The sequence below is a fragment of the Leuciscus leuciscus genome (assembly GCF_965113295.1).
Source record: "Leuciscus leuciscus genome assembly, chromosome: 16".
Taxonomy (NCBI): Eukaryota; Metazoa; Chordata; class Actinopteri; order Cypriniformes; family Leuciscidae; genus Leuciscus; species Leuciscus leuciscus.
In genome coordinates this window covers 29,979,060-30,000,240 of record NC_138740.1, presented here as the reverse complement: position 1 = coordinate 30,000,240, position 21,181 = coordinate 29,979,060, and the positions used below count along the sequence as shown (strand labels likewise).

General features: G+C 35.1%; 2 protein-coding genes across 2 annotated transcripts in view; one reads left to right on the top strand and one right to left on the bottom strand.

The window, feature by feature from the left end:
* The first annotated feature begins 1,695 nt into the window (after positions 1-1,695).
* arid6 (AT-rich interaction domain 6) lies at positions 1,696-7,683 on the top strand. Its single transcript, XM_082140497.1, has 6 exons — positions 1,696-1,899; positions 3,801-3,951; positions 4,038-4,090; positions 5,188-5,285; positions 5,555-5,723; positions 5,840-7,683. The coding sequence occupies exons 2-6, from the start codon at positions 3,807-3,809 to the stop codon at positions 7,220-7,222; spliced, it is 1,848 nt and encodes a 615-aa protein (XP_081996623.1). The 5' UTR covers positions 1,696-1,899; positions 3,801-3,806; the 3' UTR covers positions 7,223-7,683.
* A 23-nt stretch (positions 7,684-7,706) lies between these two features.
* Positions 7,707-21,181, bottom strand: part of rtknb (rhotekin b) — a 35,846-nt gene continuing 22,371 nt past the window's right edge. Inside the window, exons 11-13 of the mRNA XM_082140501.1 lie at positions 20,393-20,494; positions 16,013-16,112; positions 7,707-9,183 (exon numbers count right to left, since the gene is read on the bottom strand). Of these exons, the coding sequence (XP_081996627.1) occupies positions 9,177-9,183; positions 16,013-16,112; positions 20,393-20,494 (209 nt within the window). The 3' untranslated portion in view covers positions 7,707-9,176. The remainder of the gene's footprint in view (positions 9,184-16,012; positions 16,113-20,392; positions 20,495-21,181) is intronic.

Here is a 21,181-nt window from a genome sequence, read left to right as displayed (position 1 = left end):
TCAATCTTTTTTTTTAAATACTCGCCAACTTTTAACCAGCTACTCTCAAGGTGATTTTAGTGAATGTACTGTGGTATTTTGTCTTCGTTTTGAACAATATATCTATTTTGTATAATTTAAAACCTAACAAGCCTATATCTGTGACATGTTTTGCTTAAAAAGTGTGCTATATATCTAATAATCTCATAATAAATGAGACTTGGATTTAAAACCTTTATAACTTTTTAAGTGTGCATTACGGAGCCAAATACTTCCTGGAGCCATTGTACGTGCTTATAGAGTTTCCAGCAGCCGGTGTTTCAATAAGAAAACAAAACAGGTTTTTCAAGACAAGAAAATTGTGGTATTATTGTAGCACATGCCCTTAAATATATGGTAGTATAAGTGTGGAAAAGCACAAAGAAAAAGACAGACAAAACAAGTAGTATATCCTACTGACAAAACACTGGCCAACAAACGTCAACACTGTCGCACTTCAGCTCTTCAGTCTGACAAGGATCACTACAAATGAATGCTTTTAAACATGATGAATGGACTCATTTTAACATGCCATTTTAGAGCTAGTTGACATCTAAGAGAGTTAAACATGCTGCGATAGTCAAGACATAATTTCATACCAAGCTGTCTCTGTTTCTATTTGTATAGTTCCACTCAGGTTACTATTAAGGAGCGAAGAAACGGGAGAACAGGTTCTATTTGTGGTGGGTTTTTTTCTTCATGATTTTCACATGAGAAAAACAATCCCAAGTGCCAACTAAAGATGAAGTCGCAGGACTAGACGACAGCCAGTGACTAAGTTTAAGTCTGCCATAAACCACAAGAAGTTGTCCAACAAAACTGTATTGTCTGGCCTTAACACATTACACAAGAACAATTGTTTCTTTCAGACTACAATGAAGATCAAAAGGAGACGCTTGCTTAAGTCTCACACTTCTCAATTTTACCATTGGAAATCATTTACTCACCCTAATGTCATTGCAAACACACAAACAACATTGAACCCCATTGACTTAAAAAAAAAAATCACAATATTTCATTTTCAATTTCTAGATTTCTCTTCAATAATGTCTCAAACCATGCTCAGATTTGGCGTGATACCAAAGTCTGCTATGAAAAGTTTCCAAGAAGAGATTCCAAGATTCCATTAGCAAAATATGAGCTCAGTATGCATTCCAAAATCAATGTTGCCTACACTTACTGTGTATTATTTTTTATTATAAGTTGCAAAGTTTTGTTATAAGTTGTTACTTAAATGAGAAAGTGTCCAGAGCTATATATGAAAAAGCAACAGCAAGACCAGTGTGGCGTATAAAACTGATCAATGGTCATATAAAAGGCATTTTCTATCATAAAAAAAAAAGGTAATTTAAGGTTGACTATGTAAATCTGACTAAGAATAAATGTTAATTTTATTGATATAAAACTGCACATTACTGTGGAATCCAGTGTCATTAAAACTTGGATAATGTCGGGGTGGGGATATAATTTCATGTGGTGTTAAAAAGAAAAAGTAATTAGTGAGAAAAATAATGACAAAGTTCCCCTGGGAAGAACAAGTCTTGGTGACTAATATATTAACGCAATAATCTCAGAGTAATTATCAGCGATATTTATACTCAAGTTGGCATTTGTCTTCAGAACAGGAAGAACCTGTCCAACTTAACATTCCAAACAGGAAGACGGTTGAAATGACATCTCAGAGCTAAGTTGCCATGATTTCATTCTCGTGTAGAGAAACGGCATGTAGGCATCACAAAGCGCTTGTCCGAAACTAACCGCTCGCTTAGTTTGCTAAGGGCCTAAAACTTGGCTAAACTTTCTCTGGATTCTACATTCCTCTCTGCTAAGGAGCTATCCAGCAATCCATCATCCCATTGACATAGACCTGAAGAGATACAGGTAAGACGAAATGGATGATGCTAATTTGGGGTCAAAATATATGGTCACTTAGCTACAGGGCAAGTTTTCTCTCTCTCTCTCTCTCTCTCTCTCTCTCTCTCTCTCTCTCTCTCTCGCTCTTGTTGTTTTGGACCCCATTGACTTTCATTGTAAGAACAAAAGCAAATTACTGCAAGTTCTGGTTCTTTTAAATCTCAGAAAAGATAATATACATTGGTAATACACTAAACAAAATCACACTTGATTGTCTTAAACTGTTTACATTATGATTAAAGATGAATAGTATGTAAGAATGTGCTTGGAGTGAATGACTGACTGATTGTCAGTGTCAGATTAGTTAGTTGCCAATGAGACAAACACATTTTTTGAGTCAAGTAATTGCTTCCACAGCTTTGTTCATGGACATCATTTAAAGGCCTGATAATGTTTGTAGCTTATGCATCACACTGGAGGGATCAGAAACAAACACACAAATTATCACAATTTTACTAAATCCAGAGTTGTTGTTTTCTTTTGAAAACATGAGATTAAAGATTATTAACCAAGAAAGAAGGCTGTATTTTTGTGGTGCAAGTTAACTTTCATCGCTTTCCAAACATGCCTCAAGAAATAAGGACAAACATTTTTTTTTTAAATCAAAGAGGAAGGAAATATGAGTAGAAGTGTCAACAAAAAGAGATTTAATATTGCTGTCAATCCGCATTTTCTTCTCGTGCGCAGATAAGCATCATGTACGTCACACGTTTAGATTAGATACTGTCTGTAACAAGTCATGGTACACAGAGTTCTTGAGATAGTCAAGCTTAGTTTATATGTTCTTGATCTGTCACGTTTAAGATATTAATCTGTCGACTTGAGATGGACACACAAATCTCAGGCCAGTGGAAGGTTTGATTTGCTTTGCATCATTTACTCTGTGCAAAAATAATTTGGTGAAATTAATTAGACTTACAATTAGGTTATGAATAAGGGATACATCAAGTTTGATTATGACAAATTTTAACTAGCAGGCCTATTATATTACCATAATTTCAAGGCAGTAAAAATAACACACACAAAAAAAATGTGCAATAAAATATAAGTAGAATAAAAATATTTTTGTCTCATGTTTGTCTCTAAATATACATTAAGGTTTGGACACGCTGAATTAGTTTCTCATGAAATTAAAAACCTCTCAATCTTAAAGCTTAAAGGTGCTCTTAAGTGATGTTGGGTGACATCACTTCTTGTTGACGTTTAAAGTATTGTCAAACAAAACGGAGGCTAGCTGGACCCTCCCTCCTCCTCATCCGCGCACTAACCCCCATCCCAAATCCTTCTTGTCGGTTATTGGCTGGAACAGTTTGTTATGTTTCGTGGTGCAGGTTGGCCCAGTTTGTTTTTGTTGCCGTTTGTGGAGCCTGGGGTGTCTACAGAGACCGCGTTTTTTTACAGTGTGTTCAGGGGACAGGCAGCTAGCGGATGGTGAGGAGATGTTTGCTGTATGTGACAAAAAAAATTTTTGGCCTAAAAAATGTGTGACATCGCCTAGAGCACCTTTAAGCTTAAATGTTTAAAACTAGCTTTGAAGACATAAAATGTGTCCACTTAAGAATTTCTTTGCAAAACTATGTTTTATTATTATTTGGATTGTTATAAATTTGTTTGATTGGATGATTTGGAGTAGAGAGTGAGGAAGAAACAGCGATCAAGTGTCCAGCATACATGTGATGTGAACTTCTTCAATAATGTTAAAAAAGTTTGGATTAGAACATAACGACAATGCTCGTGTGATTTCATTGATTTGATGACTTTATTACTATTCTAAATTGTGGAACATAATAATAAAGTAAAGGTGTGTCCAAACTTTTCACTGGCAGTGTATCTGGATAATATTAAACATGCTGATACTTTATTGCCAGGTCAGCATGATGGAACGGGACGGCCCGCAGGAGAGGAGCTCAGAAATGGGAAAGGAGATGACAGAAGAAAGATTCCTCAAAGACCTCTACCAGTTTATGAAACAGAGAGACACACCAATTGAGAGAATACCTCATCTCGGCTTCAAACAGAGTGAGTGAGAGAGACAAGTAGTGAACGTATGTTTAAAACAAGCTTATTTCAGAGTATTAAAATCTACATTTTCTTTCCCTTTTCAGTCGATATGTTCCTAATGTACAAGACAGTAAAGGAGCTAGGAGGCTATCAACAGGTAAACAGATATTTACATTGAAGACAACTTCATCTTGGACTTTCATAAATGTCATGAAAAGTGATTGATCGTTTCCAGCTAGAGCAGTGGTTCTCAACCTTTTTTGGGCCAGCGCTCCCTTATCCATTATCCAGGTCCCTTGCGTATTTATGAATGAACGACTCGTTTTAAAATCTTCTCAGTCTACAGACATTTGTTTAAACATTACAATCCTCATTACAATTTAGGAGAGTATTGCAAGAAGCTGCTTACATTAACCTTACTTAAAAAATTTTTTTTTTAAAATACAATCATGATTTTTCATGAACAATTATGTTAGAATTGTAGGCCTAAAATACCTTGGTATCAGCATGTTTTCATCAATGGTATAATTAATACAATTACAATAAATTTGGCTTGTCATGATTAATTTGTGTTCATAATCAGTAAAAAAAAAAAAAAAATGTATACCATTTTTACCAAAATGTTATTACAGAATATATTTAAATTATCCATCAAATTGTAATTTTCTCCTTACAGTCTTGCGAGTTAACAATAATGCCTGACCAGTAAATTACTTGGTGAACAAAAAAAAAAACATTTTGGCATTAGACATTGGCATTAGTTATTGCCTAAAAATGTAAAAGTGTTACCTTATAAATAGAATTTAGTTTAATTAATTTAATATAATAATAATAATAGAGTCGTTGCAAAAGAAACGATACATAGCTTACATATCGCATTAAACTGGCAGATTTTAGAATGTTGTAGGCGATTATTTAGCAAGTAATTACGTGTTTAATCTTGTCTTGTCTGGATCTTTGGTGTAAACTCGTGAACGCCCCCCTTTCAAAAATCTTGTTTCAACCTATTGTTCTCTGAACGCCCCCGTTGAGAACCACAAAGCTAAAGTGTTTATTTACGCAAAAACCACAAAGGCTATTTAATTCTTTTTTGCTTCCTTACTGCATCTTCCTTTATGTGTCTTTTATTTTAAGTAACTGATTGCATACTTAGAATGGCATTAGAATGAATAACTTCAGATTACTGCCAAGAACAATGTTTTGTTGACTTTATTTGCCAGCAAGAAATAAACACGTCCCATGTGTGATCTCCAGGTTACTACGCAGCAGTTGTGGAAGAAAGTTTACAACATACTCGGAGGAAACCCACGCAGCACAAGTGCAGCCACCTGCACTCGTAGACACTACGAAAAGTAAGTGCATGTAACCTTAAGGCCAATTCACACTACACCGACAGACGGCATCAGACACTTTGTCAGGTTTGAACATGCTGAAACGCCGTTTGCCACTCATAGAATGCCTGAGAAGTGACGTGCAGTAATCTGGTGACTGTCGCCGTTGGTCTGCGTGTGAATTGGCCTTTCTACAGCAGCTGTTTACATTTTTTATAGTAAAAAACATTTAATTAATAATATAATTATTCAAATACATTTTAGTCACAAACCTCTCTTTATCCAACCAGGCTACTTCTACCTTTTGAGTGTCACCAAAGTGGATACAGGGACGATATTGTCTTCAGGACGCCTCGATTACAAAAGCACTTCCACCCCAGCAGTTTCAACGACTTTGAGCATGAATACCCCAGGATTGGCAAACAGGCAGATTTCCGACACTTCCCGGCATTCCCTCAGGTATGACATCTTAAAAACATAATATATTAAACATTTTTCTCACAACAGCTTTCTAGAAATGGAAAGGTTTTATGAGAGGATTAATCAAATGCTATTCGTTTATTTTTCCTCTCAAGACCTCTCCAAACATGTTAACGGAGCATCAGAGGCCGATTTTTAACATGCCTTTGAATGTTGCTCCATACTTCCCACACGGAAGTACATCTCTACCCAATTATATCGCTCTTCGAGAATCTCCACGGCCCCAACTAAGCCTCAATCTTTCTCAAGACCTTCCCCAAAGGCCTGCCTCATACTTGGACACGTCCTCTGTGGAAGTTCAGATCTGCGAACAGCCACTTGGTAGGCTACGCCACCTGGCTAAAGAGTACAAGTCATCAACCGGTTTGGAGGAACCCCTTAACCTCAGTCGGAGAGAAAACAGTCTTGAGACACTGAGTGACACACCATCATCTTTCGGCCCACCTCCCTCTAAAAAGCCCAAGTTCCTCAACGAAGCCTCCCCTCTTTACCCTCCAAGGGGTTTGACGACCGAAGAAGGAGCAGAACAAGGAGAAACAGTGGATGAAACTTCCTCAGGAGAAGGAGAGGCAGGGACTGTCCAAGCAGGACCGAGCCCAGTGATGGCCGAGGTCATTGATCTCACGTCCTCTTCCAGTGCCAATCCAGTCCCACGTAGAGCAAGTCCTCCTTCAGTGAATCTATTCAATCGTAGAGTGAACTACTCCGAAGCGCTCTCAATGAAAGCACGGGAACGAGACCAATACACGGAATGGTTGAAGGAAGAGTCTTCTGGTGCACCTACACCTAAGTTAGGAGGGATCTTAAACCAAAACAGGACCCTTGGACACCCACCCCTGGATGTCAACGGCAAAATGGAGATCCAGATTCCTCTAAAGGTTCTACATGAGCTCATTAGGAGAGGACTGGTTTCCAACCAGGCATTTACGGGAAACGGGCCTGTTTCTCAAGGCCCAACCAAAGCTGAAGCACAACCTGAGCACAAGTTATACATGCGATCACGCTCAGATACATCCGAGAGTTCCAGCACATGCGAGGAGCCAACCAATTTGAGACTGAAGAGCCCTTTCAGAAACCTTTCTGATACTATCCCTCAAGATAACGGTATAAAGAAGCACAGACTCCTTGGAGGCAATGGCATCTCAGCAGAATCAAATCTCCAGATGATGAACTCTTTCTATGTAAACAACTCTCTCAAGCACTCTCTAGACAGGGATATACACAAGCCCTCTCAACCTAAACAGGCACAAGTTCCTATGACATACAACCATGAAAGCATGAGCCCCAGACTCCGCAGTTACAGTGAAGACACTCCACTCTCTTTGACCATGAAACCTGGAAGAAAGTCAGAGAAATTGATGGCAACATCTAACATTGCGACAAAGGATATCTCGACTTCACCAGCTTTGACATCAGACCACCTCAAATTCCTTCTGGCAAACCTGCCCTATAGACTGGAAAGGGGGCAGACATTTTAAGAATTTGCAGTTTTTCACCTTGGCTAATGTCGTAAACTTGCCAAATCCGACTCTTGCGTTGCATCACTCAAGGATTTCTGAAAGGATGAACTGAAAAGAGAAATGTTGAGCATGGACTTGACAGATGTTTTTCAGTGATTAAACCTTTTGTATAAAATGTATATAAACATGAAAAGGGTCAGCTCAGGGAAAAAAGTTTGTTTTTACGTTTAGTCTGTAAATACCCTTGATTTGTAAGACTGTTCAAATAAGCAACACTACATTTTTTAAAACTTTTTAGCATGTCTTTATGAAGAAGCATTGATACTTTGGCAGCAAAGCATAGCATATTTTTTAAAAATATTTAATTTTTAAAAATGTATATAACCCTGATCATTTGTTTTTGTCATTTTATTTAGCAATTTTTGCTTTTTCTTTAATGGCAAAAAGAGTTTAAATAAATGTTTTTTAGAATAATTCTAATTGTTTTTTTTGGGGGGGGGGGTTTCAGTACAATATCACACATAAAATCTGCTCCCGAATAAATAACATAGAATAATATCACTATAATATAATGTTACAGTTGAGATGTCCAAATGATTTCCAAGGAGCAAACATAGAATGACTCAAGTCTTAACCCTTCAGATTAGGTGTTGTGATTGAGATACAGTACCTCTGAATTTCTAGGAATTTAGGTATCACGTACACAAGTTGCTTTACTGGTTGTACAGGAACCAACAAGAATATCATGCATTCAGCTCTCGATGCCCTTCACACATAACTTCCTTCACACATAAGCAAAATCAAATACACAGCATGCAAACACACAGCCACAAATAAGCGTTGAGTTTTTCTAAACATTCATTTTATTATCATGGCACTATCAACACAATTTGAGACCATAATTGTCACATAAAGAAACAACAGATTCAAACCTATTATCAGTACAGCCGACCTTTCCAGCTATCACTGACAACTTGTTATTAATCTTGATGAATCCAAAATCAAAATCCAATAAGATTTAGTGTTGGGGTTACGGTCATATTGATTTGAAACAGTGTTGGTAGGTTGATTTGACATTATGGAAGTAAAAGTCATGCTCCTAATAGAGATCTTTTGAATTTGCTATCTGTCAAACAAAAGTTTGACGTGAGATTTGGTTGCTCATTTCCCTATAATGGGCCTTGGGTGATTCAATAACAAAAAAAAAAACTAACAAAAAAAAAAAACTTGTCATGCAGGATTTACATAGCTTGTAGCAAGTAAGACTAATTTTCAGCTAATTCTACAGGAAGGTGAGTGATTTTTATCCAGCAAAACATGCAATGGAAGTCCTGATCCTGCAGAGGATCAAGTTAAATGACCAATAAGGGCTGTAGAATCAAACATAGTGCTCAGTAATGGTCTGGCTCTTTAAGAAATTTGCACAAAAAAATATGAAGCAGTACATGTACAGTATGTTTTTCAGACCTTAACAATTGTAAACTGAGAAATAACTACATTAGAAGAAAACATTTAAAAAGCTTTTATAACATAACCCTATTTTAAATGATTATACAGCAACATTCTTATTTTTTTTTCACTTCAAATTTCCTATGTAGCTGTGTGTGCAAGTTTATTGTCTGTTGTAACACTCCACAATAACAATTTCAAATCAAACATCAGTTAATTAATGAAATAACTAATTGATTGATTGATTGATATTGTTCAATTAATTGATTGATTGATTGATTTTTGTAAGTCGCGACATAACTAGTGGGATAAAGTACAGTCATCTAATATTAGGGTTAATTCTGTGATCATGACAAACAGTTTTAAGCCAATAAGGTATGAAGAACTTATGTGTGCATTTTGAATTTGGACAAATAAACAGGCCTATAAAATTTCAACAAAATAAAATCTGCACGATTTGCTGTATTGGGGTGTGTTGAGCTGTGCACAAAACAGTTTTTTTCTTTTTTCTTGTTCCATCCTTTCAGTAACTGAAACAAAGAAGCAGAGAGAATGGAATGTGAATAAACAAATTCATTATATTAAACATTTGTGTTGTCTGGAACACATCTTGCATTAAGGGGAAACTTAAACCGGAAAAGTCACTCTTGTGTGAGGATTTTTTTCTTTTCTTGTGAGCCTTTGAAATTCACTCTGGCATTGTGTATTTATGGCAGTGTTTTCGGGCGGAATTGTGAGAGATGGGGCTGGAAATGATATGTATACGATATATTTGGGTTAATTTTCTCGCCTAGGGTCCCACAATCTTTCATAGTGAAAACTAATTGAGTAAAATAAATTCTCTGATAGAGGTCGACCAATATATTGTTTTTGCCGATTAACAGCTTTTGAACTTGGCACTGAAGTCAACATGAAATCAAAATTGACCTTGTATACTTTAACACAAGTCCCTGATGTTGTGGATGATTTTTCAGTTTAACTTATTCTGAAGACATAAAATGGTTTGTTTTTGTAATCTTTCTCTGAAATTAAGCTCAAGCCAAAAGTGTGGTCATGCTTCATTTCAAATCTGAGGATGATATCTCTAAAACAATGTATTCTGTGAATAATTTCATAAAATCATGTCGTGAGTTTTTAGAGAAGGCTGATAAGAAATATTTATTGACCTTTTAAACACCCATTTGCAATCTATTGTCAAATGTCTGGGGAGGAGAACTGCTCCATTCTTGCTCAGTTGTTCTCACTCAACGAACCTTTCACACCTCTGTTATATAACCGGTATGAGACTTAATCTTCATTATTCTTATATTGTTATTCTTTTGATTGTATTTGGCCATTATTAGCCTTTATTCTGACTTGCCCATCAACGCCTCATTCATCCCACTATACATAAATCCACCTATTATCCAGTCTTTCAAGAAATAAGAACAAAAAAAGTATTTTTGGGACTTTATGTGAATTCTTTTACCAAAACAGAATATAGTTCCTGGCGCAACAGATGCATTAGAGCCAAAATTAGCATAAATCTACATAACACAATTTAAAAGATTATTACACTTTCACTCAAAACTCACTTTAACCAACAGCCAAATAGCTATTTAGCCATTTTTTTTTTAAACTCACATTTGATCGATTCAAATCTTGGTGTATAAAATAAAGTCCCACCCTACATTTTTTCTTGTTGAATATCCTTTCACTTGGCAAAACATCACATTACTGAAGTAAAATGGGCTGCATGTTCGATTCATGTGGACTTTAACCATTTACAGCTCACATTACAAACTTAAGTAAGTAAGATTTGCATCACTTAAGTCATTATAATTAGTGACTGACTGGTTGAAGCTATAACAGTTATTGCATGGAAGAGGAAGTTTGGGATGAGTACGATTTGTTTCTGTTTTTGAAAGACCTCTCTAAAAATGTGCACACCAAGGATGCATTTATATCATCAAAATACAGTAAAAACTGTAACATTGTTAATTAAGATTGCAATTTAAAATAACTGTTTTGTATTTTAATATATCTTAAAGGTATTTTAGTCCCGTGATTGCCATGAATTTAATATATTCCTCACATGATCCTTCAGAAATCATTCTAATACGCTGATTTCATGGTCAAGAAACATTTCTAATATTAATAATATATCTTTATATATATCTTTAATATTGTATTTTTGTGAAAACCGTGATACGTCTTTTTTCTGGATTATTTGATGAATAGAAAGTTTAAAAAAAGACGCTTTTATTCAAAATAAAAATATTTTATACCATTATAAATGTATTTACTGTCACTTCTGATCAAGTTAATCTTAAAATCTTACTGACCCCAAACTTTTGAATGGTGGTGTACACGGTAACACAAAAATAAAAACACAAACTGACATAAATGTGCATTGTCGCAGCTAAGAAACATTCATAACAATTCCTTAATCAGATCAGGAGTGCCCAACATGAGGATCAACAAAATACATGGTCAGGTTTTATTTATCCATAACTTAACCATGCTATAGTACATAAAAGTCCCCCAAAGTCCCCAGCGACACTGACTCAGGATTTTCGGGTAAATTAAAACACACAAGTGTGTAGACGTGTAAAGCACCAGCCCACACACAAGGAGAAACACCCACACGTTGCACATAGTAATTAAAAGAGTAGAGCAGGTGGTGGCCACTGGAATGTCACCCATCTGCACTGGCACATTTATTCAATACAGATGCAGCTAGTATTTGCATGAGATTTCATTTCCCAATTACAATCCATCTCTGTCTAACCTCAAGAAAGAATGGTTGTCAATCGTATGACAGTAATGAACAGACTTTATTTACGACTTTCTTTGTTATGCGTAACATAAGAGAATATATTTTGAAGAATGTCGGTAACCAAACTATTTTGACTAACCACTGATTTGCAATGTATGAAAACAAATTTTTGAAATGGCATAACAGAGCCAACCCTTTAACACCCATCATTAATCTCATGGCATTATTTAATTGCAATTGCAGTGTAAATGCATTCATGGCACCTCTGGGCTGCAATAAACGATGGAGAGCTTCTTTCCACCACGGAATAAAACGATTTAAAAGATAATTGCGACTTTTTATCTCAGAATTGTGTGATGTAAACTTGCAATTGTGAGAAATAAAGTTAGAATTGCGATATATAATCTCGCAATTTTTTTCTCGCAATTATGAATTTTTCTCGCAATCGCGAGTTTTTATCTCACGGTTTTCTCAGAATTGTGAGAAAGAGATATAAACTCGTAAATTGCGAGTTATAATGTCCAATTCTGAGGAAAAAATACTGACTTTTTTTCAGAATTGTAAGTTTACATCTCACAATTCTGACTATAGCAATTGCGTGTTATAAAGTCAGAATTGCGAGATATAAACTCGCAATTGAGAGTTATAACGTCAGAATTACCTTTTTTATTTTTTATTCAGTGGTGGAAACAAGTTTAATAAACAGTCTGTAAATATATATAAATACCAATTCAGATGCAGGTTCTGAAAAACAACCTTGATGTGGAAACAAATAAAAATATTTCTTTCTAAAGTATCTTTTTGTAATGTCTATTTTATTACAATAATGACTTTAAATTATCTTTTGGGGGTAAATTCTCAGCCAAAATTGATGTGGATTTATTTATTTAATTTTTTTAATAGTAATAGTAATTAATTACATGATGTGCCGATTAATTAAATTGTAATGTAATTAACTAGATAAAAAAATGTAATCACTTGACAGCCCTAATAAAATATAAAATAAACTAAAACTAAAACTCGTATAAAAACAAATTAAATAAATATACATATTTTTTTAACTAAATGACAAGAGCACATAACGAAATTACTAAACATTAAACAATAATTAACATGAAAAAATTAAAATAAAAGCTAATTCAAAATATTAATAAAACTGTAAAAAAAAGAAAAGAAAAAAAGAATTAAAAATAACACTGCAGTAAAATCATGTAATTTACAAAAAAGCCTACAATAAACACCCCACCACACTCATACTATACAAAAGGGGCATTACAATTAAAATAAAAAAATAAAAAATTACAAAAAAAATTATGATATACCAAGTCATTTTGATAGGTCATTTTATGCTTGAATTCTCCAGTAACAAAAACTAATAAAATAATAATAATAATTTGTATTATTATTATTATGAATGTGATTGAATAATTTAATGTCTGCGGTTCTCTGCTTTAGGATCGCACACAATCCCAACCCTTCGCTAGTGACCATTGCGAGCTGTGACATAAAAGTCACCAGACAGAATTTTTTTTTTTATAAAATATACACCTTTTTATAAGGTGTTTATATATATATATTACACACAATTCACAGTGTATATGTGCTTTCGTAAAACACACATCCCAACAAAGCTCACTTGTTGATATGTCATGTACTGTAGACTGAGACAGACTTGTTTGTTGTCAGCTGTCCCATCAAGTATGAGGATATTTAAACCCATAAATCATCACTCATCACTATGATGAGTGATGAACCAGAGTTGTGTGCCAAAGTTTGACATGTGTGACTGTGACACCACACCCACGCTTTTATAGTTGTATAGTTTAATCATTAATAGTTTAATGCGATTCTTGTCTTAAACGTGTTATAGGCCTACACTGCATAATCGAGCATTAATCGATTATTTTGATCAATATCATAATCACGATTATTTTACATGATTATTGGTGGGCGATATGATCAGTCTTATTTCACGGTATGAGACATTTTAAATATGAGTGAAATTTCACAGTTATCGATACTTCATCAAAAACGACTACTAAGTTAATTGAAAGTAAAAAGTCCTCAAAACAGAAGACAAGTAAACAGTCAGCAATACAATAAGAACAAAGAAACTAATTACAAACAAAACAGACAGATTTAACTGAACAAAAATATATTAAATAAAGATTGTATTATTTTTTCATGAAGATGTACTAACAGTATTCAGATAAGTAATAGCCTACTACAACACAAATTGAATAAAACAAATGTAAAATGACACTGCATTTTAAATACTGTATAATTAAATACTGATTCAACCCCATTAAAGCTACTTAATTTATTTAGTCAAGTTAAAGGTATAGCGGAGGATCTTTCCAAATTTTAGATAAGACCCGCCCTCTCCACTTTTTGAAAAGTTTGATTGATTCACCAGAATGATTGACAATTAGGAGGACCAATAGTATAGGTTACCCACCAGGAAGTAAAACATCCTCCGCTATACCTTTAAGTGAAGGATTTTCCTTTGTCTTTTAGGCTATGTTCACACTTAGCGTCTTTTTTGACAAGAAAAAGTTGACAACGGCGTTTTTTTAGCAAAAAAAAACGCTGGCAGCGTTCGGTTACAAATAGCAGCCGAGCGCGTCTTTTGTGGCTGGCGCATATACTGACGCGTCTTGACCATGCGTCAACATACGACGAAAAGGGTACCCCCATAACGTCCATATGTGACGATTCGGGTTATGGGTAGGTTTAGGTATGCGTTAGGGTACCGCTAGGAGGCGCTGCTGGTGCGCTTCTGTCTGCGTCTCATATTGACGTTAAAGGGGTACCCTTTTCGTCGTATGTTGACGCATGGTCAAGACGCGTCAGTATATGACGTTTTGGGGTGAGACCGGGCTGCTATAACAAGAGCTGCAACAGTAGCCTAGTGCTGTGCTGTGTGATGCAAAAAATGTCGAGAAAGAGAAAGTTGGCTCTTGCGTTGGCTTTTGAAGTTACCGGGGAGGAGAATGTCGGTTCACAAAGACGTTTGTGGGTGCACGACAGACAGTTGTTCTTGTTGTTATGGAAACGACAGGTCTCGCTACTCGCTTGTCATTGGTCAGCTGTCAAAAAGGCGCTTGACGTAGGGCGTTCTTTTCAGAAAAGTTGAACTTTTTTCAACTTAAAAAGACGCTCTGAGCTGCAGAAAAAGACGCCGGCGGTGGCGTCTAAAAAAGCGCTCAGGACTTTTTTGAAAAAACGGTTTACTCCATAGGGTTATAATGTAGAACAGACGCTGGCAGTTTGAAAAAAGACGCTAAGTGTGAACATAGGCTGTTTTCACTTTACGACCGAATGCACGAATATACTGTTACACTCGTGTTTTCTTTCTTAACTTTCTTTCTAAAGAGACAGGATGATACGAATAGGAGTACAGCAGGTGGGAATTGTAGGATTCATTTCTGTAGAACTACACAAGGGCAAAGAGCCTTTTCTGTAAAGGTCTCCCAACTCTGGAACATGTTGCCAAATGAGTTTAAAGCAGTACGTGAAATTAAGTATTTAACATTCAATGTAAAGCGGTGATTTAAAATAAACCAGAACTGCACGTATATTTAAAATTTAATAATAAATGTAGGTTTTAATTAGTTATTCATGCCAGGGTTGGAAGCATCCTTAAAATAGGTACAGGTCATAAGGGCCCGAGCACCGATGGTGTGAGGACCCTCTTGGAATTGCTCTGTTTATTATTTAGGTTTGTATTTGTATGTGTATAAATGACATGCTGTTTTAGTTTTTTTCTATGATTAGTAGTTTTGTATTTATTTGTATTTAAAAAAACAAAAACTTTCTAGGGACCCGAGATGCAAATTAGCTTACGCTACACTCTCGATGTGCAATACACATTTTCCAGTTTTCGACTGGAATCATGTGTTTTTTGTACTGTCCCTGTTTAAATAAACGTATAAATAAAATAAACTGTGTATGTTCACTTAAGACAAAACCCCAAACGGCACTTTGCCTTTTTGTGTTTTGGCTATTAGACCGTTTAGACATGTATCCTAATTCTTTGCATATCATCAGCGTTCGGCTCCGTCTCGGTGCGCACACAGAAAGCCACCTGGTGACCAGTGTCCCCTTTTGCGGCTTAATGTGCTTTTAATAACGCGGTTTAATATCAAACACTTCCTCAGGTTTAGCGACAGTAGACTGCATTTTACAACACTCGCTTATTTGGCTGTTTGAAAAGTTCAGGCTTTTAAGGAGGAACGGAAGTGCGCTGATGTGAAGGAAAGAAAGGTGCGCAGGACAGAATGCAACAACACAAATAATTGTTTGACTCTGATTATCTTGTTATCGGTTACGGTTAATTGCACAGCCCTAACAGCTAGGAAAGCCACTCCCGGGTATTAAAATTAACATGAATGCCAAGAACTTGTTCAGGTGTCACAGGTACACTGTGTACTGTCACAGTGCATGCTTCATCTGATTTAAAGGGAATTTGGTACATGCCTTAGTGCGTGTTGTTCTACAACACAAATGTCTTCAGAGTGTACATGAGGGCATTAAACTTGCATTGTATCTGTGTCCGTGTGTTTATGTGCTTGTGTACCAGTTGTCTGAATCGGTATCACCTGTCGTTATAATAGGTAGACAGCAGGCTTTGGATCTCAGAAGAAACCGGTTTGTTCAGAGGCAGCAGATGGTTTCTGGTCTGGGTGGATGACGGCATAACTGTATTTTAAAAAAAGTAGACAAAGAACACTTAAGAAACCATGTATTTAGCGACTTTGCGAAAGGTCTTTTTTAAATCAGTTTTAATGGTCATTTTACAGTTTTGTTAGCTTGAGAGATATTATGAAAATTGTTCATAAAAATAGGAATGTAAAAATAAAATGTACAAATATTTTATTTTTGTCAAATATTTATTTTATATATATATATATATATATTAGGGGTGTGCAAAGCAGCCGGTATTTGTATCTGTATTTGTATTTGTTGAGAGAGGAAAAGTATTTGTATTTGTATTTGTATTCGAGTAAATTTCAAAATAGGTGTAAAAATCCATTTTTTTGCGTTACACTTCTAATTTACGTTATAGTGTAAGTATTCTTTAATTATATATCAATTATAATAATTATGGATATGCAATATTGGTTGATGTTTTTCCATAAATCCAGCAATGAACATGTAACAAGGAACGTCATTGAAAAGAAAATAACATAACAGCCATTACCTACGTTAATGTTACTCTGTCAACAGCATATTGTCTAAATTACCAAGCTAACAGAGCTACTAGTGTTGTCACGGTGCCAAAATTTCAGTATTCGGTACCAATACCTGTGAACATCCACGGTTCTCGGTAACAATTTCGGTAAAGCTTAATTTAGATTAAATTTACATATATTAAAGTTTATATCACGGTTACAAAGATGGAAACTGTAGTATTAAAAACACTACATTAATATTACATTTGTTAGATAACAATAGATAAAATGACCTAACAATAAACAATAGTTAGGCTATATACTGTCGCAATTATTCTCCTTGGGGTTCATTTAAAAATACATTTTTAAAATCAAAAGTTAACATTATTTATGTTAACATTATTTAATGCACAATGAATGAAGTGAACAAACATGACCAATCAAGTGTTTGTATTAAATAACATTCACAAACATTAATGTTGTAAAAATATATTGTTCACTCAATGTGTTGATGTTAGATGCGCATTAAGTAATGTTAATGAATGGTATCTTATTGTAGTGTTACCAAACAGGAGATAAAACATGTTTTATTTGACTTGACTGTACTTATATTTAATCCAAAACTGCATTCATATTTAATTTTAAAAGAGCTTTTTAAACCTGCTAAGAGTTATCCAGCCAAGAATAAGCCTAGAACTGCTTTTCTGACGGACTGATATTAATGACAAAATGACGGCTTTTTTATTTCATTTCTCATCTCCATAAATATATCTAAAGCTAATGCAAGGGCTAGAAATCAATTAATTCTTTGCTGATACTTCGTAATCATGAAGAGCGCAGTTCGCACGCTTTCTCCTTTCCACAAGCGCTTGCCCTCCCGTGGCGTCTGTCGTTGCTATGCAGCGCGCTTGCCGCGCGCCTACATTTGAAATCTGCACGCGCAAAAAACGCGCTATGTGAACTACCCCTTATGACAACGTGACATTAGCCTAATCCAAAATATTTCAGCCACCACATCAGCAGCACCGCCGGTCGCCATGTCTCATGAGGAAACGTAGCTTTTTGATATAAAGTTTTTCTTGTTCCCGAATACAAATATTTTTAAAAGTATTTGTTCGAAATAAGTATTCGTAAAAAACACATTATTTGTGCTTTCCGAATACCGTATTCGGGTTCGGCTCCACCCCTAATATATATATATATATAAAGATATATATAAAAACATTTAAAATATATTAATACATTAAAAATAATAATCACAACAAACTAAAATAAAGTACTTTTTAAAAAAGTAATGCCATTAAAAATATAAGTATTACTATGTTTACTATGACAGCCCTAATTATTACATTTTATCATTCAAAGTCACCATGAAATCAAAACGGCAAATTCTTGTTTTATGGAATATTGCAGTGTTTATTATAAATGATTTATCCAGGCAAATTTTTTTTTTAACTCACATGCCCTCAAAATAATTTCCCCTCCCTCTTGCAGTGAAATCTCTTCTCTTCTTTGATGACGTGTTTACAGCTCAGATCAACCAACAGCAAACCACAACCATCCAACAATCCAATCAATTCCAAATGGACAAAATCAAATTTCGCCCTACATTTTTTCTTGTTCGAGAAGATTTTGATTCAAACATTTTGATTTGTTTTGCAGAAGTAAGAAAGTCATATGGATGTCCTATGGGCACTAACATAGGCAGTTAGTGAACACAATATTGACTTTTTTTCTATAGTTGTTGTGGATTTAGGCTTTTTTAATCAGTCAATACATCATGCTCCTGGCTCTCTCTTTTCTAGTATGATCTTCACAGAACGACAGTCAAAAGATGCTGTACATAATATGTCATATAAAACAACCTGCATCTCGCTTCAATGGCTATATAAGCCACACAAGCAATAAGAAATGAATAGCCTGACGGCACGTCTGGCTTCGTGCACGGTTCACCTGTCAGTCAACTTATACCTCTGAAAAGGATCTCCACCCTACAAGGTGGGGTGATTGCGGCAAAATATGCACTATGCTTAAATTAGCATCATAATATGTCTGCTACATTTAAAAGAAAGGTAGCATTTGTATTTTCAGGACGTGTGTTATGCATAACAGAAGATTCAATCAAAATGTGCAGCCGCATCTTGATAACATTACCTAGTTTGTCTCCATTTGTGTAAAAAAAAAAAAAAAAAAACCACATCCTAGAATGTAACGTGTAGCAGTTTGGATTTACATTTTAGAGTGAATAATAGCTCTTCAAAATTATTAAATTACATTAATGGCAGAAAGGGAATTAAGTAGTGAAAAAAATATCAAACTGTATACAATACATATTTTTGCAGTGGACAATTCTGGTGCATTAAATTATTTTGCAATGGCAATCATTTATTTTAATCATAATACATGTGCTATTAGCCAGCAGTCTCATAAATATTTTTGATATTTGTATGTATTATGTAAAATATGATCCGTTTGATTGTACATATTAACAATATTAATGCAAAATTGAAAATGTGATTTTACTTTTAAATTATATTTGGTTACTGTTTGGTTGAGGTTTTTAAATACATTTTTACTTAAACTTTTTTTTGTATATAGTTGATTGGATCTAGTCAGCAAACTATGCAAAATTATATTACAATGATTTTTTTATTTTTTTGCAAATACACTGTGTGCCTGCATATTTTTGAAACGATGCTGCTAAAAATGGCTTAATCTTAACATAAGGCACTCTCTTTAAAACGCTGTCTTCCTGAAACAGACCCAATGTCAGCAAACCCAAATATACAGTATGTATTCTGAATGGTAAATATGAGATTTTTTTATTTGATATTCATTTGAAGTCCACATAAAACAGAAGTTGTGATAGTCTATTATTTCCTATTGTGAAACAGCTTCTTGAACAAGAAAAAAATTAGGGTGGGGCTTGATATTGTCCATTGGGAATTGATTGGATGGTTGTGGTTTGCTATTGGTCAATCTCATGTGAGTGACAGGTTTTTCCCTGCTCTCACGCCAGTTATCGCATCATCAGAGAAGAAAAGAGATGTCGCTGCAAGAGGGAAGGGAAGTTATTTTGATAAAAGATTATGAGAGCACATAGTTTGTTTGTTTTTTTCAATGACTATGGATAAATCATATTATTAGATCAATTGATTGACCCGCTAAAAACTGTTTAAGTTACTAAATACAAACTGCTACCTCACCCTTAAAACAAAACACTATTTGTACATTTAACTTTCTTACATTTCGCCTCAGAAAAACACATACAACACCATTAATTACTCACCCTCAAGTCGTTCCAAACCCGTAAGACCGTCGTTCATCTTCAGAACACAAATGAAGATATTTTTGATGAAATCCGAGAGTTTTCTGACCCCCCATAGACTGCAACGTTATTGCCACTTTCAAGGCCCAGAAAGGTATAAATTCATCGTTAAAAATGTGTCTACAGTGGTTCAACCTTTGTTATAAAGTGAAGAGAATACTTTTTGTTGCAAAAAAAAGGTCTTACGGGTTTCGAACGACATCAGGGTGAGTAATTAATGACAGAATTTTCATTTTTGGGTGAACTATCGCTTTAATATATTTAACACACTGTGAAAAAAAAAACATAATATGGTTTTCACCAATCATATGTATTTTTATAAAAAATTTTACCACAGTTTACAGTTACACTGAGCTCGTAAGTTTTTGTTTGTTCATATAAAACAGTGTATTTTTTTAAATGTATTGGATGGACAATGCCTTAGAATAAGAGAGAATAAAAAGACTTATTGACTTCTGACATTCCCACAATGCTCTTACCCATTTCATGATACAGGGAGCCTTGTTTTGTCACTGCCACATTCTTCTTTGCAGACGGTTCCTCAATCTTCATGAGCTCATCACAGCACTGTTTCCACTGACCTACACATAACAGTACAGGTTCATTTAGTTTGAGTGTGAGTGCATAACTTTAAATGCCCGAGGACTTAATGTAAATAAGGGTTCAGGTGTAACTGAAAAAATAGACATACACAGGGCCATAAAACAGCCCATAAAACTTCATTCTCGCACGCCATGTAATAAATACCTTGCACGAAAGTCCTGAAGATGCAGACATTGGCAAGGATGCTTTGTGAGAGGTTCTACATGCTTGTGTCTACATATTTGTGTAAGATATGTATTGAATTTTAAGCCTTCAGGAACACGCTAAGAACAGAACGCCTGTCGCAGTTACATTTCTCGTAACTTCACACCAAACAGACCACATGCTTTCCAAACTGTTGACACATAAGCCATTAGACAAGGATATAAAACGAGGCAAAAAAAGAATGCAGAAATTACTCCTTTTGACAAACAATAATAATCTCCTGACATCATTGTGGAGAAACCGAAGCCGACTGAACAGAAACCAGACAGATTAACCGTGTCAACGGTATCTGTCCTTCTCTTTTCAAAACATGGCAACTGTGTAACATCTCTTCATCAATCAGATATAATGTACAATGCAGAACATGCAATGTACCCTTTCCAGTTCATTAAACAAACAATAATCATATTCAGTGTTGTGATTCAGTGCAGAGGAATCCAAGTCTTTTGAACACGAATGTC